The 23,314-nt window shown below is 41.9% G+C and overlaps 1 protein-coding gene across 2 annotated transcripts in view; it reads left to right on the top strand.

Annotated features, from left to right (window-relative positions):
• The window catches only part of hivep1 (HIVEP zinc finger 1), a 147,423-nt gene that overhangs the window by 97,982 nt on the left and 26,127 nt on the right, over positions 1-23,314 (top strand). For both annotated transcript variants that reach the window (XM_034161101.1, XM_034161102.1), the window contains exon 3: positions 21,893-21,946. In XM_034161101.1, coding sequence (XP_034016992.1) covers positions 21,893-21,946 — 54 coding nt within the window. The remainder of the gene's footprint in view (positions 1-21,892; positions 21,947-23,314) is intronic.

Here is a 23,314-nt window from a genome sequence, read left to right as displayed (position 1 = left end):
ATTTTGTATGAGATGAGCTCAAAGATCTAAAACTTTTTCCACATACACAATATCACCATTTCCCTCAAATATTGTTCACAAACCAGTCTAAATCTGTGATAGTGAGCACTTCTCCTTTGCTGAGATAATCCATCCCACCTCACAGGTGTGCCATACCAAGATGCTGATTAGACACCATGATTAGTGCACAGGTGTGCCTTAGACTGCCCACAATAAAAGGCCACTCTGAAAGGTGCAGTTTTGTTTCATGAGGGGGGGATACCAGTCAGTATCTGCTGTGACCACCATTTGCCTCATGCAGTGCAACACATCTCCTTTGCATCATCCGTGAAGAGAACACCTCTCCAACGTGCCAAATACCAGCGAATGTGAGCATTTGCCCACTCAAGTCGGTTACGACGATGAACTGGAGTCAGGTCGAGACCCCGATGAGGACGACGAGCATGCAGATGAGCTTCCCTGAGACGGTTTCTGACAGTTTGTGCAGAAATTCTTTGGTTATGCAAACCGATTGTTTCAGCAGCTGTCCGAGTGGCTGATCTCAGATGATCTTGGAGGTGAACATGCTGGATGTGGAGGTCCTGAGCTGGTGTGGTTACACGTGGTCTGCGGTTGTGAGGCTGGTTGGATGTACTGACAAATTCTCTGAAACGCCTTTGGAGACGGCTTATGGTAGAGAAATGAACATTCAATACACGAGCAACAGCTCTGGTTGACATTCCTGCTGTCAGCATGCCAATTGCACGCTCCCTCAAATCTTGCGACATCTGTGGCATTGTGCTGTGTTATAAAACTGCAGCTTTCAGAGTGGCCTTTTACTGTGGGCAGTCTAAGGCACACCTGTGCACTAATCATGGTGTCTAATCAGCATCTTGATATGGCACACCTGTGAGGTGGGATGGATTATCTCAGCAAAGGAGAAGTGCTCACTATCACAGATTTAGACTGGTTTGTGAACAATATTTAAGGGAAATGGTGATATTGTGTATGTGGAAAAAGTTTTAGATCTTTGAGTTCATCTCATACAAAATGGGAGCAAAACCAAAAGTGTTGCGTTTATATTTTTGTTGAGTATATATATATGTATATGTATATAAAACACACACACACACACTTTGCACTGGGATACCAATTAAACATCTGCAAATTATAAAGAAGACAATGTTCATAGAGCAGAGGGTATTTTAGCATTGCGCTATATTTTTTATAGGAGTCTGTTGGATTTTGGATCTTGATGTGTGCAGAGCAGCATGCTGTTTTAACGTGCACACGCATGCAGACCTCTGCTTTTTTCAGGCTGTCTGATCACATGATTTATTTTTTTCTATATATATTTTTCACAATTATATTGATGACAACACTTAACAGCATGCACAAAGCTGAGCACCCAGCAGAAACTGTTTTTAACAGGCTGCGTTTATGACTTGGACGTGCAGGCACTCTAAGTCTTCTCACAGTGGACCAGCATCCAGTTCCTTGCCATCAGAGGCAGAGCGGGAATGCGATGGAGGGAAGGATCCCCTGGAGAGTACCAAATCCGGTTTCAGTGACGTCACCAGCGTGCTGTGTTCAGGCAGGCCTTCCCCCCCAACCCCCCCCCTCCTGGGCTTCACAGGAATTCCCCTCCTCGTCACATTATTCAGAGCAAGCCGTTTGCAACGCCCCGACTGCTGCACGACCACAGCTGATAGGGCGGAAGCGGAGACTTGTGACTGCTTGTGTTGACACACAAGTATGCGCTCGGCGGAGTTTTATGGCTTCCTTTCCGTTCCCGAACATAAGAGGCGACTGAATGTTTTTGTGGTGAAACATCAACAGAGCCCAGCCTAAGCAGGAATTTTGTGTCCTACAGTCTGGTGTGAAATGTGCACAACATGCAGACGTATACGGGCATGATTTAGTGTTTCAGGGCAGCCAGCGTAACGGTAGCACAGCGTGCCGGCGGTTGATTTGAGGTCAGATCTGTGAATGTAGCGTGGAGCTGAGCCTCAGGAAATCCATCTGTTTTTGTGCGTAACGTTTCGTGTGCTCTTGACAAAGCGACGGGACGACAAAGAAGCTGTAGTGTGCTCATCTATCTCAATCTAACAAGAAGTGGCCAGTGAGACAGCCGGGCCCAAAGGAACATTCCTGTTATTCACTGTAAGTACAGTTTCTGAAATGGGAACAATGCAGCTTTCAGTTTTCGTTTGACAAGTCCTGAAAGAAAATAACTCACTGGTTTAAAATACTGACCTGGCACCTCTGCTTTTTAGCAAATTTTACATTTGTTCACAGCTTTGGAACATATTTTCTTGAGCTCCTGTTTTTGTGCATGTGGTTTTCTGGAAGTTGAAATGAATGATGAATAAATGAGTTGAGTAGAACCAACTGAGGTACACTGAGTCTGGTTCCTTCAGGAAGAAGTGGTGAACACTCAGCAAACTGTCATCAAACAAGCAACCATGAAACACAATTTATAATGCAAATCCTCCAAAGTGAACAGAAACCAAAGAGCTGGCTCTGTGAAAGCTTAACTGGGTGTGTGGAGCATTTAATAGACTAATATTGTTTTCAGGCCTGAACAGCTTTTGCTTTTAGGAGGTTTAAGATGTTGCATTTTAAACTGTCACTTATACTACATCTTATTTAAGAGAGATACTGACTTAAAAACAGCAGCAATCAGGCAGTTAAATAGATTGGCGTTTTGCGAAACCTTTTAACAGTTTTTTGCATCGCCTCACTTATCCAGTTCACCTGTATGTGTCTCTGTCAAATGAATGTGTACAATGGCTATGAAATGCCACAATACTTCAAAATTAAGGCAAATGCAGAAAACACACACACACACAAAACCCCACTCCTGCATCAATTTGACAAGGTACTTGACTTTATTTTAAGAAAACGTGTATATATGTGGAACCAGTGGTGGGCACAGTTCCACTAATCCGCTAAGTATCGACAGTAATGTTTTCATTATCGGATTAGCTTTTCAGATAAATTTGAAAACCATTATCAGAGTAATTATCTTTTGATAAGTTTTGGTCCGATAATTTTTAGACCTATTTTTTGCAGACATGGTAAACAAAGCTTAATAGTTACAAACATTTATGAAGTCTAAATCAGTTGAGTACCTACCTGTTAAATATTTTGTAGTAGATGTGCAGTTCTAGCCTCTGCAAACAGAGAAGAACTGGTTCCAGAACAAACCGCTGTATTCTCTGCAAACAAAGGAGAGCTCGTCACAGAAAAGAAAAAAGTTCATTTGTTTTTACCCCGGACTGCTATGCTGGCAATATCACACAAGTCATCCAGAGGCATACAGTTTTAAGTTATGGTTAAAAATTTAACCAAACTAATTTCGGACAAGTTATTTAAATTAACGTCACATCTGAAGTTTTATAAAGTGAAAATATCAGATATATGTTTTAGTTTTAAAGTAATGCACTAATTTTGAAGGTTTTCGTGTGGACATGCTGTGCCCAGTGCATTATGGGTAATCTCAGTACATTCACGACAAAAGAAATGCATTTGAGATGCTCTGATCAGGCTCCATGTGAACAACAGCATTAAACTCTTTGTATATTGTGCCTAAAACTCTCGTGAATATATTCTCTGGGTTTATAGATGTTGTTATTGTTTGTTTTATGTAAAAATGCCAGAAGAAGCTCAGGTTGCTTCTTCATTATTTTCAATTGGAATCATTGCAGTAATTTCCTGTTTGCTATTTAGAGTCCTGCTTATGTCAAACACTGTCTGTCATCTTTCCAGAGTAATATGTATATAAGATGTCTGAAATTCACTTTGTGTTTATTAAATTCCACGCATCTTAAACGGAGCAGACACGGATTATCTGGAATTTTGTTTTGGCAAGTTTTCACGGTCTGTACTGCCATCTACTGGTCAGTAGTGTTCATGGCAGTATTCGCCCTAAGTATTGAGCATCTGGGCACCAGTAGATGGCAGTGTTCTATTTATTTTGACACCGGTTATATCAGATGGATATCTAATTACAACTTGGCTTTTTTTTTTTTTTTTTGAAAATGCCTTTTTTTGCAAATAAAAAAATGGCATATTTTACAAAAGCACATTTATATGTAAACACCAACACACACCTCACATTAACGTGTTGGCTTTTACATAGAATGAATGAGTCAACCAATCAGTGTTAGCGGAGGCACATTTTACCCATAATCCCTTTGGCATCTGTCTGCTTTTGTTACAAAACTTCAGAATTAGTGCATTATTCAACATTAAAAGATATATGTTATAGTTTAACTTTGTACAAATGACAGAATTGACTTATTGACTTATTGATTTATTCTATCTGTATTAATTTTATTAATAAATCGAACCATACGTCAGCACTGTTTTATTTTCCAAGACCTCCGCCTCACAGTGATGCTGTTATTGAGTAGAGAGTTGAGCTTCGCTGCTCCTCTCAACTGCTTCGCTGCTGGAAGTTATGTAGTAAATGGGAGCTTGCAGCAGTGGGCAGGATGCACAGAGACAGAAGTGCTGACTCATTGTTTGGGTCTGTAGTCGCCTTTAATGCTACCAGAAGTGATGGTGGTGTTAAAACTCAAAATCAGCTTCTTAGTAGTTGTGAGTGTACCGGAGACAATACTGGAAGTTATCGGTTATCTGTAACTTCTGATCCATTTTTGGGTGGTTTATCAGTTTAGCTTTATAAAAGATAACTTTTCAGTTAGCTGATTATCTGTTATTGAAGCTAACTTTTTAGTTAGCTGTGCCCACCACTGTAGAGAACACAAAGAAATCTAGCCTACAACACTTCTTCTGCGCAGCCCCTCATGTCCTGCCTCCTCATCTGAGGGCTCCACAGACCGTGGAGTCTTTTTAAAAAAAAAGGGGCCTAGTAGCTGCGTCACTTGTCGGAAACACCCGAGTACTCACAAGTGCTTTGTTTTCGCAAGTCTTCGTAGCTGTTTGCCGCAAATGCTGTATATTTTGAAACCGGTCACAGAAGTGCACAAAGTAATCCCAGTGGATCTTCGGATGGTCAGTAACAGCCTAAATCTGAATTGCTATGATTTCGGTGCGACATGTCCTTTAAGTCTCATATTTTCAAGTCCTTATCCGAGATTGAAGGATAAATGTTACGTGCCACCACTCGTCCACACAGCAGCCAATGAGAGAAGCTGTTTTACTGTGAATTCCATGTTGTGTTGAAATGAGAAAACCAAATGGATGAAATGTTGTTCTGCTGCAGAGAGACGATTTTCATAACTTCACAGATAGATGATCTCACTCATAAGAAGAAATGAAAATGCAACAATTTTACCAATCCATTACAATATATATATTATAAATAATAAGGACAAGATTTCAAATGCATTCTCCACCACACGGCGCGCACGAGACAACTTGTAGCTTTTGATAATTTGTCTGTGATTCTGGGAGTGATGAGAGCCAAGTTCTGAGAGCAAATGCATCATCGGCTACGAAATTATTATTTTATACAGCATGGCGCAAGATGAATAGGGAACCACAGTCTCATTTGACCCCTGCATGATATCACGGGATTTGACCGCTTCCAGAGACAGCCTGGACAAACAGCATCACTTCTAAAGGAAAAAAATGGTGTACTGTTTTGTTTTTGGCTGCAATCACCAAAGCAGTTACGAAAAGTGCAGTTTTCTTAGGTTCCCAGTGGAGATGGGAAGACAAGGCAAATGGGAGAGGTCGTGTCGGTAAGTTTTAGCCTACGCACCATGACAGAGTAGCTGCAGTCTCTCACCTGAACTACTGTGTTGACAAGTTTGAGCTCCGGGTCATAAACAAATCGCAACACATGTCCCCTTTCTACAGCATATTCACCTTTTCTTTGCATTTTCACTTTGTTTGCGTGTAATTTTCCCCAAAACTCAGAGAAAGTGCCGTGTTTCTGATGGGGACAGACGAGGCCTGTCCCGGGAAGTAGAATTAGGCTCTTTGATTTAACCTCTTTAGTGCCCACTCTCAAACGAGACTACGGTACCCAGTTGCACGGCAGTGTGGGGATCAAATTTGTGCAAATGTCAGAGTGCCTTTACTTGTACTAAAGCAGATGAAAAGCACTTAAAGTCCCATCAGGACCAGGGTCATATGATGCCACGCTGGCCGTCGGTCGCTGAGCTCGCATAAGTGGAACTGCCACTGCGGTGATAGATCTGTATCACAGCCCTCATGACCCAGAGGGAACTCGAGACACTGACTGTATGGAGTTTGACACACAGCATGTTTTTAGTTTAAGTACGTTGGAGCCTCACAGCTGCGTCACAGTGACAGTGTGACATCTTACCTCAAAGAGTGAAAGACTTCTGTTTTTCTTTTAAACTTTTGCAGAGTTAATTTATGTGTTTTTCTGAATGCGCTGCAGTGCGATGCGTTGACTGTTTTTGCTGGGCGGCTTTTATAAAAGCTTAATTACAGCATTAGTGGAGTGCAGATTGTGAGGACTTTATTTGTGGTTTTTGGTACCGATGTTTGATTTGTGGCTCTTGTCTTGTTTTGGTGTATGCTAAAAAAAAAAAAAAAAAATGGAAGCTGTAATATTCATATTCAGGTTTACCATCTCCTGCGCCATTAAGCCCCCTGCACACACTTCTACCCACCCAGTAAATTGTCATACCATCAATTTTTCACAAGGGTGCCCACGCAGTCCCGGTAATCAGTGGCCTCCAGTCTGCTGCTTCTTCCACCTACAGCTTCCTGCGGGGGCAGCAGCACTGTGCAGATAGCACACTGACTAAACTGCTGTCTTTGTCCATGTGTGCAGCAGAGGACATGTCAGATCAATATTTCATCTGTTGACCGGGCATTTGCAGGGTGGTTATGATTTATTGTGAGTACAGAATTGTTAAACGTGCACTAATGATCGTACAGAAAGTCGTACACAAAGGATCCACGCGCTGCGTCGGTCATCATGTGCATGTGGGTTTGTGGATGTGTGAGTCAAAATCTGCATAAGGATATAGTTATTAAACAGAGCCTGGCTGAAGCTTGAGGTAGTGCTGTGTTTTTATTTTTAACTCGTACCTGTCATGGCTGCCTTGTTGTTATTATTGTGCAGCACACCGTTGATTCATGTAAACACTCTCCTACAGGTTGCAGCCTCATTCATCCTCCGTACTCATTGCATCCTCTACATTCTCCATTTGCTGCGGAGAGCACAACCTGTTTGAACACTTTTTGCCTAGTACTTTTAAAACCCTTCCTGTTCAACGTTACAGGTCACATCCCTGCAGCTCTCTCTCTCTCTCTCTCTCTCTCTCTCTCTCTCTCTCTCTCTCTCTCTCTCTCTCTCTCTCTCTCTCTCTCATTCCTGTCTTGATGGTAAACTCTGCATCTCTTTTCTGATTTCACACTGTGAAACTGTGTCTTAAATCAAACAGGCATCCTTTTCCTTATTGATTCCCGTTACATAAGTCACATCAATCTAAAAGGAGGCTTTTCATGCCTAAATTTGATTTCTGTTAAGAGTATTTTCTTCACATAAAGCCACACAATCCTAAGACTCTCAGTATGTTTATCATAAAATTTCAGGCATATAAAAATGTAAAAGGTAGAGAAAATATAATTTGGCACAGTATGATCCCATTAATTTTCACCTTTTAATGATTCCATTGTATGAAATTTTAAGTGGGATTTGTTCCATGCACTTATTGCACCCAGCATGGATTCCTGCACTTCAAGCAGTTCATTTTTCCAAAGTTCATTTGGCTGAAGTCTGTCTAGAGAACTCAGGCCCCATAACAAACGGAACGAAAAAGCTCACTCCGGATGGAACATTTCCTGTTCCTCCCGTAAAATGCGCTGTTCATGATGAAGGATCACACAAATCAGTCGCAAATAAAAACGTCCCTATCAGTAACTGACGCATCGTTTTCCGTTACTGAAATCTCTATAATGGAGATGACTAGAATGATTACAGTAACAACAAGCTCACTCGCGGACACAACATCGGCAGTTTCTGTGACAATTCAGAGGCTCTGGACAAAACAGCCTCGCTTCCGGAGACCAAAGCGGAAAACACATGGTGGACAAAGAACACAAGAAGTGATCATAAGGTTGGTATATTTGCCTGTGTCTTTCTTAATCATTGTTAAACAGTTTTTTTTCACATGCATTGAATAGTTAGCACTTCAACAAGTATTTCTGTGTGCAATCGAAGCCAAGCATGTTGATTGCTTGTTGACAAATCGGTACAAAGCTGCATGGCGGGCACACTACGTGATACAATTTTGGCATGAAGTACAATCAACTCGCCATAAGCAAACTTTCTCAACTGTTTCTCCACTGTAGTGAAGAAACACAGTTTTGGAGCTACATGTCACACCCTGGTGTACCGAATTACATAAAAACCGATGAGTAATGACTCTCCATTTTGGGCTTCCTTCATCTTTTGGAACTGTTGTCCTTCAATGTGTACTTTTTTTTTTTTACAGTTGTATCAATTATTACGCTCCGTATTCAAGAAATGATAACTCACCACGTTCCTTAAACAAGGCTCTTTTGTCCAGAATGGCGGAATTAGTGAGCTTGTTGTTACCATAATTGTTGTGGTCCTCTCCAGTATGGCGGTTTCAGTAACAGAAAACAGTGCGTCAGTTACTGATAGGGACATTTTTATTGCAGGAATAGGTGTGTTTGCGATTGATTTGAGTGATCTTTCATCATCCAGCTCTCCACAATTTCACTGATACTTACTGGACTGGTAAGCATTGAAAGCCGAGATAGACATGTCCAAACTTGTCCTCTGACACGCCGAAATGGAGGTGTTCCTTTGTCTCGCTTCCAAAGCGAATCGGTCTTTACGCGCGAAGCCTCCGCACGGCTTTCCATGACAAAATCTCTTGTTAAAAGTGAAATCTGCTGGAAAATGGCTGCTGTCCAGCTCTTGTGATAACCAGAGAAAGAGCACACGACGGTCTCGTATCCACAGAGCCATCCGTTTAGAAATGGTCCGGTGGCTTGTGCCGCGTCGTCGCAGCTCGGAGCGCGGCACGCCGAGCGTCCTTGAAGGGGTCCTTAAAGCTGTAGTAACAGACCTTATTCTCTGTGAAGCCCGTAAAATTTTCACTGAAAGCCAGATAAATTTTTCGAATGGTTTCCAGGTGCCAGTCTCTAACAGCTTCTGAAAAATTCTGATGGAAAAAACCCCCAAATCATTCCGCCATTTCCAGACAATGAAAATCCGACAACGCGGCGGGACCACTCCTTCCACAAGGCGTGCTCACAGGCGAATGATGTCACCGACAGGCGTGGAAAAACTCACGCATGCACACAAGGGTTCAAGCATGTCTGACATAAAAACATATGAATCAAATCCATATAGTAAAAAAAAAAAAAAAAAAAAAAAAAAAGGTACGATACTTTATGGACAGACCTCGTACATTAAAGTGTCCAAAGCATGTAAAACTTGCCCCTTGATGGATATTTGGTGCCAAACACCATCCGAATGACATCTCTCTTACTTCACAGTGGCCTCATCTTGTTCCCAGTGGCCCAATGATGTAATGTCTTTATTTAAAGATGAAAACATCAGGTATTCAGTTGAAGGCAGATCTGAGAAAATCTGCAAACAATTACAACTTTTAAACTCACTGCACACATTGACAACATATAAAGGCCGTCTTTTGTCTTTTGCTTTAATGGTTTGGATTTATGTTTTTCTTGCTTTGCTTTGCGTATGTTAGCTGTGTGTTTGAGTGAGTTACTGCGTGGAAGCTTCTCGTTTGAGCCAGCTAATGACAGGCTGCAGGATCACGGGATTCTCTGGTTGGATGGTGGATTTCTCTGCATCGTCGTCTGAACACGATCGCGGCGTTCGATCTTCTATGCTTGTGAATCTCAGCCAATCATTCAGAGTAGCTCCTTTCCCTTCTGACTCAGTTGAAAGATTCCCACACGCGTGTGTGGAGGAACGTTTGTCAGATGTTGACGGTCGCCTTTGTGGTTACTTATCGTGCAGGTCAGCAGCTGAGTGCTGCAGAAACGCTGCCTCTCCTCCACACGTTCAGATAAGATCAGCAGACTTCCCGTCAAGGTGGTAAGAATTTTGTAAGAGCTGATTCAACTAACAGGCTGAAAGAAAATTCAGATTTTTATTTTTTTTTTTAGTCGATCCTTTGCATCAGAAATAATGGCATTGGTTATTATGTTTTATACCACCGTCAGTGAGAATTCCATGTCTAACTGGCGGTCATTATTTTCGTGTATACGCACACGTAGTTCGGCGAGTTAAGTCAATGTAATATCACTCCGCTCTGGTTGTCACTATAGCAACGCGCAAATCAGTTGGGGCAGATCAGCTGTGTTTTGACAGGTGAATGACAGAAACGCGATAAAACATGGATTTCCAAGTGAATTTTAATATTTTTGGCCAAAATTAAACGTTTGAGGAATGGGAAGAGGAGGAAAAGCAAAAGCAACGGCGTAAAGATTTAACATCGGACGAACTTGACAAGATTGAAGACGGGAAAGAAGAAGAGAACACAAAAAAGTTAACTTAAATAAATATTTGTGTGTTAGCTCACTGTGGGGGACCATGGTATAAGCAGATTAAACGACTCGAAGCCGTGCATTATATGGTTTGAATGCACTTCGCGGAGTAACAACACCGCTTCACGTCGTGGTGTTTTAGACAACGCGTCGTGCATTCAAACCGTATAATGCACAGCTTTGAGTTGTTTAATCCTTACAAACTAAACAGGAGCGCAACTGAACAGTCCAAGTTCTTTACAGTTGGATCAGTGATGTTTGCAGCCATGTATCTTACAAAACAGCAACTTCTGTTTGAATGTTTCTGACTATTATGCAAAAGGTTTATTCATATTTATTGGCCATTAAATGTTTAAAAATAATGAATGAATGTTATATATGTTGTTGTTGTCCATTCAGCTGCTCCCGTTTTGCTCAGGGACCTCACAGTGGATACAGGCAGAACCATATTGGTATTTGGCACAAGTTTTACGCCAGATGCCCTTCCTGACGCAACTCCAGTGTAACTTGGAGAAACACACACAGCCGCTGGTGTTCCAAAGAGGTCACCCATCCAAGTACTAACCAGGCCCTGCACTGCTTAGCTTCTGAGATCTGACGGGATCAGGCTGACACAAAGCAGACCGGCTGCAAAAACTTGTTATATATCTAATATTTAAAATACAAATGAATGTGTGGCACATGAACACTTTTTCCTTTCACACAAGAAACAAACAAACTAAAAAAATAATAGGGTGCCTAAAACCTATGCACATTGCTGTATTTTTTACTCTTATGCAATGCACTGTGAGTCTATAGGTGCCCTGACACTTGCACGACTTTGATCCGCGTACTTGCACGCACATCATCGTGACGATCCCACTCGCTGTGTTCCCAGCTGGACGCCGCGCTTTGTTCCACTAGATGCCACGCACTGTGCACTGGATGCTGCATATATAAAATAATTATTTCGTAGCGGATTGATCATTTTCTGTTCGAGTTGGCTGTTGAAAATGCCTCTAATCACTTCCAGAATCACAGCGGGCCGCTCTAGCTGCAGCTTTTCTGTCTCTCTCGCAAGCGCTTAATGTGGTGGAGAATGCATTTGGAACCATCTAAAAAGGTAATTATTTGATGCAATTACTCGTACTCACACACAGTGTTTTTGACTTGTTTGTGCAATGTTCAATTGAAGTTCACGTCAAAGCGTCATGGAGATTTTGAACATAGAATTTTCTTTGTGCATGTGCACAAAGCCGTGCACAGTTTACAACGGGTTTGAGACGAGTTTACTCTCGTGCACGGCAGAGTGCATGCAAATGAGCGGATCAAAGTCGTGCAAGTGTCAGGGGGCCTTATGTAATGAATGATCCATCTGTTGTCGTCATCATTGTCGTTGTCGTCGTTATGCATGTGGACGTTACATCAAAGTTTTTTCCAGGCACTATAGTTTCACATAGTTTCAAGTGTGGACTTAGAGATTCCACATGCAGCAGCATCTTTTGTCTGGATGATTACTGTTATTATCCTATACCCATGCATATTTTTGGGGTAAAAACCTGATTTCTGACAAAAACTTTGACACTGGCTGTAACTTTAATACTTTATGTTAAACAGTTTTCATATTCACTGAAAGTATGTTATTCAATGATGGCCATGTGATGAGGGAAAACAAAAACTTCTGTTGATGTTAAAAAAATTTTTTTGTTTTTATAAAACTTTTTTGTAATAGGGACTGAGTAAGCTAGATGCGAGACCATACTGTGCTTCTGGTTATAGTTTTGATATGGCCTCAAATAGACCCTTGGAATTGATAGAGATGATACATAGTAATAAATTTGTGAAATGATATGAGACGAGATATGACATGATGGTCATGGATTAGTGATTTTGGGGGTTAAATCTATTTTGAGAACTTTGATTTCACACTTTGAGCATATCATTGTGTAGAAGACAATTCATAATCCAGTTGTATCAGTAACTATCCATGATTCAATTTCTCACAGATGTCTTACCAAGGGTTAATGATGACTAGAAAATATTATTTTCATAATTTCGGTGTTTTTGAGAACTTTGATTTCAGACTTTGATTGCAAGTACTGTGTCACTTTATATATCATGGATTCTTTGAACAGTGAGTGAGTGAGTTGGTTGCATGTGAGTCACACGGGTTCCTACATGCTATATTTTTCTTTTAAAAAAAAATTCAAAATCAGTTTTTGAAAAATTTATAAGTGGCGACAAATGCCTCATTTTACTGTTTAAATAATCCAGAACCCATATTTGGATCCATGTCTATCAACAAGTGGCGTGTTGGTGCACATGCAGGCTCTAACAAAACAAAAACAAAAAAACAAACAAACAAGTTGATGGACATTTATCCAAAACATGGCTGTTGACACAGATTTGAAAACTTTGCAGAAGTGGTTTGAGTAAAAAGTAAGTCCCTTCGGCAGCTGCTTTGTTTTCACTCAGGTTTGCCACATGCAGATCCAAGGCAGATTTGCATGTTGATTTGGTACAAGTTTTACACCGGATGCCCTTCCTGGCACGGGTTTAGATATTAGATATGAATTTGGTTTTACTTTCTCACTCTGGTGTATATTTGTCATGTGCTTGTCAACATATTAAGCAATATGCTTTTCCCCGCAGTCCCTAATTTAACTTGTTAGCTGACGCTCACATGAATCATCCAGCAGGTGGAGACACGTCTGTGCCACATTAGGAGGCACAACAAAGTTACTGTCCCCCCAAAAGTAAAGTTGTTCTTGTTTTTCTTTTGAGTTACAAGATGATACTGTTTTTTAGTGTTGTTGCTTACACAACCTGACTTCACTCACTCACTCACTCACTCACTCATCTACATTTTTGCTGTAGAAGCCTGATGCTGGTATCAGCACAGAGAAATCTTGAATGAGTTCTTCCTTGTAATAAGACTCATCATTCCATGTAGTTTCCTGGAACTACCTGGAAACAGTTTTGAATAATTCTGCTCACAATGATGTTAAAAGCATAACCTGTTTATCAGAGTTAAGGTAAGGTTAACACTTTAACTACACGGGAAAACTCAATGAGTTAGTTGAACTCAAACCATTTGAGGAAAGTGATTACCTTAAACCATTTGAGTTTGCCAACTTAAATAAAATAATTTTCAAAATGTAATTGTTAAAGTTTTGGTAACTTAACAATTTATAGTTAATTAAACTTATGTAAATCTAGTTTATGTTTTTCAATTAAAAAAGTGACAAATTTCTGCCTAAAAAAATTTGCATTACATTTTGGATTAGATTTTTTGATACATTCTTTGGTTTACTTGTTGACTCTGTGTTGTGTTATTATGACTCCACCCATTCGCTCCCCTCGGGACACGAACTCATGATCTCCGGCATGGAAGTCGTACTGTCTAACCAGAAGGCTAAAACCCAGGGCTCTGGCGTTGTGACCAGAGATGTTATATGGCTGGGGGGGCCTGGCTGCCTTTTTGTTTCTGTCTTTTGTCCTGTCTTTTGTTTTTCCTTCCATGTGGCTTGCATTTGGGACTGAGTGGCTGTGTAGCTGAGTTTATCAGGACCTCACCCTGATCACCTGCTGCTCGTCAGGACTCACAGCTGTGGTGCATCTACATGGATTGGAACATGGTGGCATTTAAGACTGGAGTACACAGTGTGTATTTGCCAGAGACTCGACCTTGTGACCAGACGGGTGAGATCGTCGTCTCAGGAGCCATCTCATCATCAGTGGATGCAGAGAACGTCCAGGTTTGATGCATGGTCTGTGAAAGAGGAGGGGGTGAGGTCTCACGCTCGTCAGCACACTTCCTGAGGTACGTTAGATTTTGTGACTAACATTTATACAGTCAGTAAATGTGGTGTCCCTCACACCTTATTATATTGAGCTGTATGTTGGTCGTGTAATCAGCTTCCTCTGCAGTGGAGTTTTGTGAACTGGGTGTTCCATGCCTGCAGGGTGGGAAGCTGATTAGTAATTAAGCCAGGAAGTGTTTGCTGTTTGTGCACCTTTGAGCGTTCTCTCTGTGTGTTGAGTGTGGACTCACATAATGATTCCTTCTTTCACAGACTCAGTTTGTCGCGGCCACCTGAGGGGTGTCGGCGGGGTCCTTGGGTCCGGGTTGGTTCTGGCTCCGGACCGTTGGCGCTGCTGGGAGCGCACCGCAAAACCACCACGCCAGACCGCGCACTTTTATATTTTTTCACAGCAATGTTATGTTCATTAAACTCTGTTATCCTTTGTACCGTGCTCTGCTTATTTTATACTGGGTCCTTCAAACGCTGGTCGGTTCTCCGGGCTGCGTCCGACACATAACAAGAGAATTCTTTTGAGCTTTTGGGAGTGAGGTTTACTAACTACATCTGCACAGCGACACCTGCTGGCCTCCTTTACATAAACTCAATTAAAATGAGTGAATGGAATGCATTGGAAATACATCACCAACACTTAAATGCCCCAAAACTTTAAATGCACTTAAAGGAACTGAGTTGTTATGACAACAATTCATTTTTGAGTTAGTTTAATTAATGGAAATGAGTGACTAGAACTTTTTTAAAGTCTGAGTTACATTAACTTAATTATTTTATTAAAATGGAGTGTTTGGTTTAACAGTGTAGTGTCATAGTCTCTGGATGTAGTCATCTGTAGTTCTCATACGTCATCACTTGGTGTGTAGTTTGCTTAGTTTTTCACGCTCAGGTTTATGGTTGACGCGCGCGCGTGTGTGTGTGTGTGTGTGTGTGTGTGTGTGTGTGTGTGTGTGTGTGTGTGTGTGTGTGTGTGTGTGTGTGTGTGTGTGTGTGTGTGTGTGTGTGTGTGTGTGTGTGTGTGTGTGTAAAATAAGCCGGTGGAGGTGATCATATAATATAATCTCAGTCTGCCTGCGGACAGTCACTGTAAAGACTGTGGATGTTGCTGACTCTTATCTCGTCATCTTTGTCTCTAGTGATGAAACGTCCTCCACTTTGGTACGCTACTCATTGCAGTGCCACCATCTTTCCAGCGATCATCCTGCATCAAACACAATCCACCTGTCCTTTGTTTGTCGGCTTGTCCCAATCACATCTGAACGAGAGCCATCAAATCTGAATAAGACGTTGCTTCGCCCTCCTCGCCAGCTGACGCTGACCTTTAACACTTGCACTGCAGAAGCATGAGGATGAATAAAATGAATAAATCTGGAGTGATAAACTGACTCCACGGCGGATCCCTGTGCGCTCACACACTCCTTGTTTCTGTTCTGGCATAATGTCTCACAAACTGGTGAAACCACACACTCACAGATGCTGTTTTTACAAAACACACATTTTTGCAGGGAAAGCTGCAGCCAAGTCATCGGGGCCGTCTGAGGCACGTGGACACCGCGCATATGGACTCTTAGCTGTCGCTGACGGCCACCATTTGGCACCGCGAGTGAGGCGCAGCAGGCTGGGCTGTTGAGCAAAATATGAACGTGTGGTGGGTTGGTGGTGAGGGGAGGAGGGAGTGTGGAGCCTGCTGGTTATATGTTGGACTTCTCCATCAGCCTAACAGGAAGCAGTGGATTGTGGGGGAGATCCAGTGCCAGAGAGGTGCAGTTGTGATGTGAGCTGAAGCCACCACTTTGCTGTATTGTGATATTTTTATTCATGCACAGACGGTGGTGTAGTTCCATGCAGAATTTGACTATATTTAGTTTAATTTCCAGAGGCGACAGGACAAACATCAGCCACATCTTTCGTGGTCAACCTCTGCCAGATGTCTTAAAGGTATTTGGATGTGCTTCCCTCTCCTCACTGCGAAATCTCTCGTTCTAGCTGACAGGTGTCAGGATTCAAACACTGACACATTTGTGATGATGTCACCTCGGCCCTTGGGGGCTCCACTAATCACACATCCCGCTCGTTTAGGATGGCACTGAGAGGGGAGTGGGTTGGAGGGTGCCTGGGGCATATTAAGGAATCCCGGTTGGCATGACGGTGACAAATTGATGAGACTGATTCCCCTCACGCACAACTTCCTGACTAATTAACATGTACTTGTCCACCTGTTGCAGCCTGACCCCAGATATCACAGAGGTGTTTGCTGATGACTGTGGACTTTTGTTTTCCCTGTCTGTCTGGTGAAGAATGCACGTTTGTCATTCTGAGAAAGTGAAAAGCAATGCAACAAAACAAACAAGCATTTATGACTGACAGCACATCATGCAGTAGATATCAGATATACAGTAAATAGCTGGAAGTGTTTAGATACTAGGGGCTGGGACGATACTTTTCTCCTGATACAACACATGTTCAGATACATGGGTGCTGATTTGATACTTATCGCGATTCTTAAGATGAGGTAGTCTTAGTATTTCAATGTGATATCATGATGTATTGTGATTGTTTGCTTGTACAACAAGCAAACACTCAGACTTGTTTGCTTGTTGTAACGTTATACCATGGGAAAAATTGAGTCGCTGGTAGTGTATCGAGGTGCGTATCAAATCGTCAGTATATGTGTGTATGTACGTGAAGGTAGAAACTGTGATCTGGTGGAATCGCACTTTCAACCAGTAGAGATAGTGATCACAATCTCTACTGGTAGAAATTCTGATCTAAATGTTGTCACCTTACTAAAGTTACATTACTGAGTTTGAAAACCTAAATTTTTGAAAATGCTACATTTCACATACTTGAAATACACAATGTTTGATGATGCAGAACTACAACACTATTTTAATTGCTGAATATAACAAAATATGACTGTGATTTCCCAATTGATATTTTATTACATTTCTGATCCGTGTTTACTTTTTTCCAAGTATAGCTGATCTCTGTTGTTGTTACTGCCTTTACTAAATAAAGGCAGTACTAAGTAAAGTAGTACTAATAAGTAAAGGCAAAAACACAGGAAATGCAATTGATCAACATCATGCATTGTGATCACAATCTCTACTAGTAGAGACTCAGATCACAATCTACTGGTAGAATTGCAGTTTCTGTAGTGTAGCAGATAACAGAATATTTACAGAGGAATCCTTCAAATAGTGATACAAGCACTAAATTTGGCAAAAGTACACCTTAGATATTACTCTTTTGAAAAAACCGACGGGCCACTTAAATGTTCAATAGACGGCCACATAGGGGTCAGTTGAAGAATTACATAGAGGTCAAAATATAAAAATGTTCCAGTCATGTTGAAAATTCTACCACGTTTGATTGTAAAGATTCCAAAAAGGTATAGTTTGGACTATCTATGACTGAATTCTATAGAGTTACGGGGTAAAAACAACAAGAATGGTGACAAAGTTCAGTTTCAGTTTGTACAGGGGTCAAAAGTTAGAGTTGCTCCAGTTTTGTTCAAAGGTGATGCAAATTATTGGTTGAGTTAATAGGGTTTCAAAAAGGAATAGTTTGCACCATGTATCATGCTTAGTTATCATGTTACAGGGTAACATATGTCACATGTCATAGAATTCAATGGACATCAACATTATTTGACCTTTACTTTAGAGACCAAGCATTCAGCACAGTCAAAACTATTCCATTTATTAATCCAAGTAGCTCAATCAACCAGTTGCACCATTTTGTTTACTAAAATTGGAGCAATTTTAACTTTTGACCCCTGTACAAACTGAAATTGACCTTTGTCACAATTCTTAAGGTTTTTACCCCATAACTCCATAACATTTAGTCATAGATAGTCCAAACTGTACCTTTTTGGAATCTTTATGATCAGACAAATAATGTGGAATAGTTTTCAATATGACTGGAAAAGTTTGATATTTTAACCCCTGTGTAATTCTTCAATTGAACCCTACGCGGCCGCCTATTGAAAATTCAAGTGGTTTTTCAAAAGAGCAATGTCTAAGGAGAATTTGTGGATTTCTGGATTTGGTGCTTGTATCACCATCTGAAGTATTGTTTCAGCTATTTGCTGCACTAATAAGCGATTTCATGAGTATGGATTTTTCTTCCCACCTGTAACAGATGCAGCATTTCTTCTGCATGATTCCTCCTCTATAAACAACCTTCCAGCTTCAGGGATCAGGTTGGTCTGACAGATAATCAGCCTCCTTCATTTGCTGGCGCTTTCTAGCATCATTAGCGTTGGCATGATTGTTGATGCTGTGACCGAGTAGCTGAGGATCGCATCTACATGTGTTGTCAGCAATGACATATTTTGGGTTTTAGATCTTGCAGTAAGTATTGTGCAAATAAACCAGTTCAGTGTTTTTTCTTGGTTTTTGGGGGTTAACATGCCACTATGATTTCATGTTGAATAAAATAAGCAGAAGAGACTCATTTTTCTCCCTCTGGAGCCCATTAGTGGAACATATTGATTTATACTCTAATGAATTATTAAAGCCCATCACGTGCTCCACGTGCACACTGAAGCCTGTAAGTGAGTGTTTCAGCACTTTGGTAAGATTGCATTTGTTGGAATGAGCTTTAGTGCTACCGAAGATAATTACAGAATGAAATATCAGTGGATTCTTGGTGCCTGTTATAGAATCCCACAGATGAAGGATTTTTTTGTTTTGTGGGGAACCCCCCCCCCCCCCACACACACACACACACTTGTAACCAACCAGTTTATATCTTGGCAGACATTTAACGAGTTGCTTTTGGTTTTTGTGGTCACGCACACAACTTTTGTGTCCATTTCCCTTCCACCCCTCTGAACACAGGACAGTTAAATGGTTGAAAGAAATATGTATCGCAGTTATCACCACCTCTGAAACCTCACCAGCCATAATGAGGGGAATATGAGCGGGTGTATAATAACTCCCTGCTGTGATAACTCCGGGGTTGGATGGAATATATTCTGTCATTTTTGAGGATGAACGATGAGGGTGGAGCCGCTTTGTCCTTTTGCACTGATCTGGTTCTCTTCTGGGGGTTCACAGCTCATTGAACATCCTCCAGTTAATGTGCACTTCATGTCTTCTTTATGTAAGAATGCAATCAGGTTAGTATTCAACAAGAAGGTCCCCTGTTTGAGCTCCCCCCCCCCCCCAAAAAAAATTCCTTGCACACCTGGAAGGACATCCAGCGTGAAACTTGCGCCAAATCAACTGAATCATACTGAATCCACTGCGTAGACCAGAATAACTGAGTTTTTATGCAAGAATCCAATCTGATCTGTCACGGCTTAGACTGATTGGTTGTGTGATACCCAACTGCTCGTAAGATTTTTGATGGGTAGCAATCACGCAAACCTCAGTTTGGCAGTGCGGTCTAATAAACGACAAGCTGTGCAAACAATGAAACACGTACTCAGAACCTGATCACCAAATCTAACCGCTAAAATAAACATTTACTGTCACAAATCGGTTTGCAGTTACATCAGCGTTTACTCAAGGAAGTAGTGAGGTCGAGGTGAAACGCCGACCGCGGCAGAGCAGACGAGCAATCGGGCCCGTCTGCAGCATACCTGATTCTTTTGTCAGGCGAACTGACTTTGCTCGGTCAGTTACACTGGGTTGGATACGCAGACAGCTGCAGCCGTCCCCTCTGACTCCCTTTCCACCTTTCCTTCAAACATTTCCTGCCTCGTCCTTGTGTGCCATGGTTGCTGTGTTTCTGCTGGCAGGGTGCCTTTGTTTTGCTTTGCGGCAGCACAGGGGTGGGGATCAGTTATGCAATCTGTGGTGTGTGTGTGTTTGCCTGAGATGGAGAGAGAGAGAAAGGGATGGAAACGGGTGTGTCAGTGGTAATGCACACTCAGGATGACATAATCCACTGACCTCTTCTGTGGCCGCCCCTCCTGAGTGTTCCCGTCATCAGTGTGAATTTTGGGTACCACAGAGGAACGTCCTCTGCTGACCTCCAGCTACGTTGGTGTAATCGAGGACAGAATTGTTAGCATTGGTCTTTGAGAATGCATCAAGTACCGTAATGTCAAGTGCAGGACACCAAAACTACGTCCGTCCCCCTCTGCCCCCCCTACAGTTTCCATAGTCACGGGGATGGAAAAAGGCAGAAGTATTGCTGAGCTTCTTTAATAATGTCCAGTTTTCCTGCCTGCTTGCACTGAGTGCACGCTATGGACACTTGCAGTTAAAACTGATCTTCGACTTCATGGTTAAATTCCCACACATTTAAACATGGGTTTGTTCTCCGCTGTAAGATAGTGATCACACTGTACATCAAACTCACAGCTGTCTGTACTGTACCCTCATTCTTTGGGAGAAGAAGGGACAAACGGTGGTTTGATCTTAATGTTCAGTGTGAAGACAGACTGTGAAGGTGGGGTCTCCTGATTCTTCTGCTTTCCTTGATTTTAAGCAGGAGGTATTGAGAAAAGTTACAAAATCTAAACTCAGCTCTCCCATGTGCCTACAACTGTCTGGAAAGAAGTCACATATAAATTTTTGTTGCTGTTGTTTTTAAGTTTTAAAAGCTCAGTAGTGTGTGTACTTGACACTATAGGCCGGTGTCTAAAACTGGGGACAGTTCAGTTCCTCACCTCAGTGCTCAGGACTCCAGACTTGTTATCTTCCTGGGTGGTTGTCATCCAGAACTCACGTCAGTTCTGTAATGTGGTGGATATGGTGAAGTGGAGCACCTGTGCATGTTCCCAGAACTGACCTGGGTGGCGAAAGGAATGACAGCAAAGAATCGCCAAATTGGATTTGGACTTCTTTGGGGTCAGCTCCTGTGTTCAGCTCACTAAATTCCATTGCTTAAATAAAAATTAACGTTATATGATAGAGGCCGATGGTAATCGGGCAACTCCTGCTATAGTAAATCTCCAGAAACAACAACAAAAAACCCTTTTTGAGCTTTACTCTCCCCCCACCCCCCATGTGGACAGAACTCTACAGAAGATGGTAAGACTTGGTGGTGAACTTTTTCCTTGCCCTCAGTTCCACGTTGTGTAACACATAATGCTGCATTGAGGGCTGAGTGTGTATACACAGTAACACACACAGCCGGTGTGGCATCACCGCCCACACATCCATATGGTTCACACTGACACAGGTTCTTCACCTGCTGGATCAGGCTGCAGCGTGTCCGGAGAGGGAAAAACCTGAATGGAATAACTATTCCTTCTTTTCCGAGGCGTGTAACAGTCTTCAAATAAAGAGGTGTGGGTTATTTCTGGGCATAATGAGCGTGAACCCACCATCATAACTTGTTGACAGACTTAACCTGTATATCACGAATATTCAGGGTGGGTTTTTTTATTTTATTTTTGTTAGGTGTGTGTGTGTGTGTGTACTTGCACGGTCAGGTTATTGTGTGCACACAGGCATGATTACAGTTTTTTCCATAATGGTCTGCTGTACTCACTCGGCTATGGAAGAATATCTGTTTTTCATTTAAGACGCTGGTCCTGCTGCAGCCGTGTGGAAAGCATCCTCAGTGTTGTGCCCGTCACTGTGCAGCATGTGTGCGTCTGCAGGCTGCTGCTCTCTGTGCTCAAAATGTTATCTGATTCTGTGTTGCAGATAAAATAGAAGAGGCGCAAAAGGAGCTCAAAGACCCCAAAACCTCACAGAAAGGTAAGACGGCTTTTATTTGAACTCAGATTTCTAACTGTACTCGAACCTACCGGCCTTCATTAATGCAGAGGATTGTAGGATTAATGTTTATTTTACGCTTCATCACATAGTTCGGAAGGAACTTAACTTTTTTGAAACTAAGAGTACATAACTTAGAAGTGAGCTACTGAACAATGGATTTATTCGTCTTTTTTTCAATCAATCAATCAACTTTTTTCTTATATAGCGCCAAATCACAACAAACAGTTGCCCCAAGGCGCTCCATATTGTAAGGCAAGGCCATACAATAATTATGAAAAACCCCAACGGTCAAAACGACCCCCTATGAGCAAGCACTTGGCAACAGTGGGAAGGAAAAACTCCCTTTTAACAGGAAGAAACCTCCAGCAGGGGCAGTCTTCTGCTGAGACTGGTTGGGGCTGAGGGAAAAAACCAGGAAAAAGACATGCCGTGAAGGGGGGCAGAGATCGATCACTAATGATTAAATGCAGAGTGATGCATACAGAGCAAAAAGAGAAAGAAACAGTGCATCATGGGAACCCCCCCACAATCTACGTCTAAAGCAGCATAACCAAGGGATGGTCCAGGGTCACCCGATCCAGCCCTAACTATAAGCCTTAGCGAAAAGGAAAGTTTTAAGCCTAATCTTAAAAGTAGAGAGGGTATCTGTCTCCCTGATCTGAATTGGGAACTGGTTCCACAGGAGAGGAGCCTGAAAGCTGAAGGCTCTGCCTCCCATTCTACTCTTACAAACCCTAGGAACTACAAGTAAGCCCGCAGTCTGAGAGCGAAGCGCTCTATTGGGGTAATATGGTACTACGAGGTCCCTAAGATAAGATGGGACCTGATTATTCAAAACCTTATAAGTAAGAAGAAGAATTTTAAATTCTATTCTAGAATTAACAGGAAGCCAATGAAGAGAGGCCAACACGGGTGAGATATGCTCTCTCCTGCTAGTCCCCGTCAGTACTCTAGCTGCAGCATTCTGAACCAACTGAAGGCTTTTTAGGGAACTTTTAGGACAACCTGATAATAATGAATTACAATAGTCCAGCCTAGAGGAAATAAATGCATGAATTAGTTTTTCAGCATCACTCTGAGACAAGACCTTTCTGATTTTAGAGATATTGCGTAAATGCAAAAAGGCAGCCCTACATATTTGTTTAATATGCGCTTTGAATGACATATCCTGATCAAAAATGACTCCAAGATTTCTCACAGTATTACTAGAGATCAGGGAAATGCCATCCAGAGTAACGATCTGGTTAGACACCATGCTTCTAAGATTTGTGGGGCCAAGTACAATAACTTCAGTTTTATCTGAGTTTAAAAGCAGGAAATTAGAGGTCATCCATGTCTTTATGTCTG

The sequence above is a fragment of the Thalassophryne amazonica genome, chromosome 20, assembly GCF_902500255.1.
Source record: "Thalassophryne amazonica chromosome 20, fThaAma1.1, whole genome shotgun sequence".
NCBI classification, from domain to species: domain Eukaryota; kingdom Metazoa; phylum Chordata; class Actinopteri; order Batrachoidiformes; family Batrachoididae; genus Thalassophryne; species Thalassophryne amazonica.
This window is presented reverse-complemented; position numbering and strand designations above follow the sequence as displayed.